The sequence below is a fragment of the Aspergillus uvarum genome, assembly GCF_003184745.1.
Source record: "Aspergillus uvarum CBS 121591 unplaced genomic scaffold BO82scaffold_13, whole genome shotgun sequence".
Classification (NCBI taxonomy): domain Eukaryota; kingdom Fungi; phylum Ascomycota; class Eurotiomycetes; order Eurotiales; family Aspergillaceae; genus Aspergillus; species Aspergillus uvarum.
The window spans coordinates 527,743-532,832 of NW_020291310.1; the positions used below are offsets into that span (position 1 = coordinate 527,743).

At 53.2% G+C, this 5,090-nt stretch overlaps 2 protein-coding genes across 2 annotated transcripts; one reads left to right on the plus strand and one right to left on the minus strand.

The window, feature by feature from the left end:
- Positions 1 to 1,140: 1,140 nt before the first annotated feature.
- On the plus strand, positions 1,141 to 2,021 carry BO82DRAFT_32057 (uncharacterized protein). The gene is made up of 4 exons (XM_025632714.1): positions 1,141 to 1,387; positions 1,537 to 1,602; positions 1,686 to 1,751; positions 1,832 to 2,021. Exons 1-4 carry the CDS (start codon positions 1,263 to 1,265, stop codon positions 1,869 to 1,871), a joined length of 297 nt encoding a protein of 98 aa, XP_025494282.1. The 5' UTR covers positions 1,141 to 1,262; the 3' UTR covers positions 1,872 to 2,021.
- Positions 2,022 to 2,294: 273 nt separating this feature from the next.
- On the minus strand, positions 2,295 to 4,866 carry BO82DRAFT_352467 (putative nucleoporin Nsp1). Its single transcript, XM_025634693.1, has 4 exons — positions 4,733 to 4,866; positions 2,940 to 4,650; positions 2,760 to 2,883; positions 2,295 to 2,694 (listed from the first exon to the last, which is right to left on the minus strand). The coding sequence occupies exons 2-4, from the start codon at positions 4,592 to 4,594 to the stop codon at positions 2,485 to 2,487; spliced, it is 1,989 nt and encodes a 662-aa protein (XP_025494283.1). The 5' UTR covers positions 4,595 to 4,650; positions 4,733 to 4,866; the 3' UTR covers positions 2,295 to 2,484.
- Between the last annotated feature and the right edge of the window lie 224 nt (positions 4,867 to 5,090).

The window sequence follows — 5,090 nt, forward strand, 5'->3', positions numbered from 1 at the left end:
ACAGCAGGATGGTATCATGACGCTCATTGAACAGAGGTCCAGACTGGGACAGAATCAAGAAGAATCCTCGAAATTCTCCCAGACTACTTACTCCGTTCAGAGCATCTCCCAATCTTCTGCACAAAATCGCATGGGATACGATACGTCTCTCCTGAGTTCTGAATCCTTAATGGCGTGGGTGATTGCCTGCCTGCCAATCTGGCTGGTTTAGGTCGGTCGCTTGAGTGGTTCGGTGGGCCTCTCATCGTCATCCCTATTTCACTTCCGCCAATTGTCCAGCCCACTCTTTCACCTCCCCAGTCAAGGCCATCACGAAGGGGGCCGACGATACACATAACAGTTCATGAAGCGGGTACCAAAAAAAAAAAAGAAAACAATAGGGGGGGAAAGGGTGAAGATGGAGGAGCAGCCATGTAGCAGAGCAGCAATCTGTGACCGATGTGTTGGAAATATTGATTGATCTGGGCTCAAGGGGGTCTGCGTTTCTCTTTTTCTGGAACCTCGGGGAATAATAGTACTGATGGACCCGACTATTGGAGGGAAGCTATCCCATCTTTCATCCTATTAATATCCCTCAGGGATCGCTGGCAGTGGCAGGTCGGCGGCTCCTTGTCAAGCTTATCATCACTGTTGGCCCGTTGCCTGTTGACAGGGACTCAATTGTACCACATGATTGGTATTTAGGCCAGGAGTCCGTGTAGACGTGAATCTGTAGATTTGGCGTGGAGATACCATAAAGGGGGAGGTGGGCAAGGAGGAGATGGCGACAATCTTCATTCAACATTCTCAGCCACAACCAACACCACCACAACAACAGCAGCACAGTCATGACGCGGGACCCGTTAGAGCTTGCAGGCGGCAGCTCACCTGACCACCAGCAACACAAGTTACTCGGGCCCGACCTGACGATGGCTGAGTCACCTGCTCTGGGTTGAACCCGCCGGCGGCATCGGACCATCTCCTCATCCGGGGCCGACGCATCACATGATCGGCCAGTGCGGTGCCAACCACTTCCCATTCAATGTCGTCATTGGTCTTGACAGCCGTGGGAAGTTAGGTAATCCAGTACGAAAGTACCACCAGCCCAAAGTACTACAAGTACCTGAGCAGAGCTCGCCTCACGCTGCATCGTCCCATGTACCTTGTCTTGTCACTATCACTATCTGACACATCCTCTTCCAACCGATAACTTCCACCTTTCACCTCCTCCTCACTCCTCACATCCCCAACCATCGCCCGCTCAACCTACTTAGTCAATCACCATGCTCCGCCAATCCATCACCAAGCCTCTCACCAGCACTGTTATCAGCCGCTCCTTCTCTGCTCTTGCCCCCAGAATGGCTGCAGGTGATACCGGTGCTCCCCGCGCTGGCGGTGTTCAGTCAAGGTACGCTCAAGGCCAATCCCATGCCACCCACCGCAAGCATCCCAATCCTCTTTACAACACTGCTCACAATGACATCATCATCATCTTTCTCCTCCATTCCCCCAAACTACAAATTCGCAAGACTAAGGCTAATCTAAATCCCAACCCAGTGACTCATTCCAGAAGCGTGAGGCCGCCCAGGAAGGCCGATACATCCACGAGAAGGAATTGGAGAAGTACGTCCATCAATCAGCCAATCCATTCCGTTCTCAACCCAAAATTCTTTACCCGAATACTAACTTCGACCTTCCTAAAACAGGCTCCAGAAGCTAAAAGCGAGCATCAAGGATCAGCGTGATCACCTTGACAAGCTCGACAAGCACATGTAAGGGCTTCTTCCCTTCCGCCTGGACAAGAAATATCGTTAAAAACAAGCTTACCTAACCTCGATTGTTCACTTTATAGCGACGAGATCACCAAGGAGCAGGGCGGCGAGCAGAACTAGAATTTACGTGCACACTCCCCAATACTCAACATCCTCTATATCTTTCGAAGGTGACTTGTCAGCTGGGTCTACTACATAAGCCTCTTGTTTCCTCATTTTGTTTCTTCGCGCCTACTATATCCCCGCGAATGTGTCACCCCCCTCTCTGTGTCCTTGCTTCGTAATCGGAGCGATATTTGATGAATATGACTTGTATGTTGATGTGACCTGCATGCTTTTTGATATTAGCATACGGTGCAGCTAGTTAGTCTATGCTGAGACGTTTACTATACGCAAGTATTCGATTCTTCGCTGTGTTCCATGTGTAGATCTATCATTGTTATACTTACGGACCCACGGTTACGTTCAAGAACGCATGGACTATCCACTCAATTGACCTCTACATATACCGCCGTACAAGTCATACGAAGTGGCTTCTAGGTAGAATGATACTTTATTATTCTTCATTACCCATCCCATCCCATGACAAATCCGACGCAACCACAATCGCAAGTGCAAAACGAGTACTCCGATAAAAGCATTTCTCAGTGGATACAAAACTGCAGAGTAAAAGCCTAGCGCAAACGTGAAGAAGCCCCCACCAGTATGAAATCAAAACTCCACTGCATTATGTTTAGCGCCGTCCCATGTAAGACCGATAGAAATCATCCGCTGCGCTACCGCCCATCGTCGAGTTACCCAGTCCTCCGTATCCGAATCGCGAAGACAGCGACTGACCCGCCCGCTGCGCCTTGGCGACCTTCTCGTGGAGCTCGGTGGTGCCATGGTCAATCGTTTGAAGTTGCGCAAGGTGGGAGTTGAGAATGCGGACGATTTGAGAAATCTGTTAATTTTGTGGATTAGTATCAGGCAAGAAGTGTTACAACAGAGTACAGAGTGAATACGCACCGGCTCATCAGCCTTGCTTGTCTTGCTCAGAGTAGCAGAGGCATTGTTGACTTCTTCAATCATGCTGGTAAGATCCTTGCCCATCTCATCAAGGCGCTCGGAGAGTCGCTCAGCAGTCTTATAACTATAGTTGTTTTTGATCAGTGGCTGGACAAAGATGGATGGAAGAAGGCAACTTACGTTCGCTCACGCTCTTGATCCGGTCCTTGGAGAGATTCACCAGGATTGAGCTGCTTGGACATCATCTCATCGACCTCACGCTCGTACCGGTCGAGCCATGAGCTCAGTTCGTCCTGCTGTCCCTCGACGGATGAGAGCTGGCGTTCCACTTCTTGTGTGGCTCGTTCGGCATCCACGGTGCTACCATAAAGCTTCTGGACCTTGGTGCCATTCTCGACGAGCATGCGGTCCCATTCGGCAACTTTCTCGGCTTGCTCGCGAAAGTCCTTCTGGTACTTTGTGAGGTCGGTAGCCCAGCGAGTGATAATCTCATCCATAGTCTTGTTCTTTAGGCGGGACTGGGCGGGAGGGGTGGGGCCGGCCGTGGAGGCGCCGAGGCCGCTGGCGCCTGTTGCAGGCATGGTAGTCGACGGCGCGGGCTTGTCGGTTGCGGTAGCTGCAGGTGTGGTAGCGGGTTGAGTGGATGGTTGGGTCGCAGCGGGCTTGCTGAACAACCCGCCGGTAGCAGGGGCAGTGGACTGGGTAGTTGTTGGGGCAGCAGTAGCTGTGGTGCTTGGGGTCGTTGTGGTTGTGCTCGTCGCGGCAGCTCCGCCAAGGTTAAACAATCCGCCACTAGGGGCAGCTGGAGTGCTGGAAGGGGTGGCTGATGAAGTCGCTCCGCCGAGTGTAGGGAATAGTGATTTTTGAGGAGTAGAAGAGGAAGCAGCGGGTGTGGTGGAGGATGTGATGCTGGTAGTCGGGGTACCTAGCGAGGGAAAGGCAGGCTTTGTCGCATCAGCACCGCTCAGTGGCTTGAAAGCAGGGGCAGCACCTCCCGCCGGCGCAGCATTGCCAAAGAGAGATTTCGGGGCACTGTCATTGGTAGTAGTCGCGGGGGTTGTTGTTGTGGATTCGGCAGGCTTGTCTTTGTTCGCGTTTCCAAAGAGACCACCGCCCGTGGTTGCCGAAGGGGTTGCGTTGAACAATGGCTTTTGGGCCGGGTTTGACCCGAAAAGGCCGCCGCCAGTCGACTGCGTCTGTGTAGCGTTGGCGTTACCGAACAACGAAGGAGCGGTGGGCGCCGCGGTGGTCGCCGAACTAGTGGTGCTCGTGGCAGCCGGGGTGGTATTGGCGGCGGGAGTTGGGTTCAATCCCCCAAACAGAGAGTTGGCGGGCTTTTGTGCCTGCTGAGCTCCTCCGAAGAGAGAAGGCGCTTGACCGGTAGTTGCAGGCGGGGGCCCAGCAGGCGTAGTGGACGAAGCATTTCCGAAAATGCCTCCTCCCTGTTGCGCCGGGGTAGCTGTGGCATTGCCAAACAGAGGCTTGGAGGCGTTGTTACCAAAAAGTCCACTGGTAGCAGTCTGTCCCGAGCTGGGAGTTTCGGTTGTTTTGTTTGGGGTGGCAGAAGCGTTAGAACCGAATAAGGGCGTCGACTGGCCCGTGGTTGCTGGCTTGCTCGCAGCGCCAAAACTGAATGGGGAGGCGTTACTGTTGGCAGCAGCAGCTCCAGCATTCCCGAAAAGAGGTGTAGATGAACCGCTTGTCGTAGTAGCTCCTACGTTGCCAAAGAGCCCACCGCCGCTGGGAGCACCAGAATTTGCGCCTCCGGCGGACCCAAAAAGACCACCCTTGGAAGCGCCACTGGAGGCGTTGGAGTCGAAAGAGAACATACTCATGGCGACGGGACCGGAAGTTGAGGGAAAGTGAGGGATATGGGTTTGACAGGGCTACCCTATAGAGACAATAAAACAAGTCAGTCTCAGACGGGAATTGAAGGAGATGAAAAGAGTCCAAACAGACAGAGGGATACTAACTGCGCCCGAAAAAGAGGTCACGGAAGCGCCCTCTAAAAAGCAAGAAGCGCAATCGATTGAGCTGAGAGAGCGGAATCCGCGTGCTTGACAAGCAGAGACAAAATCAAGGTCAGCAGCGTGGTGGCAGTTAATGCTGGGAATCTCCAGACTTTCTGCCGCTTCTACTCTTTGGGCGGCGGACAGGCGGCTGAAGGAAGCAACATTGGGCGCTTGTGGCGGCTAGCGGTTAGGCCACAAGGCTCATAATCAGGCATCAAAGAACAGCATGTCTTTCTGCCTCAGGCCATGGTCGAGACTCACATCGACCCGACGATCACGGCTGAGACGACCTCATGCACCCTCGTCTGGCTATTACTCG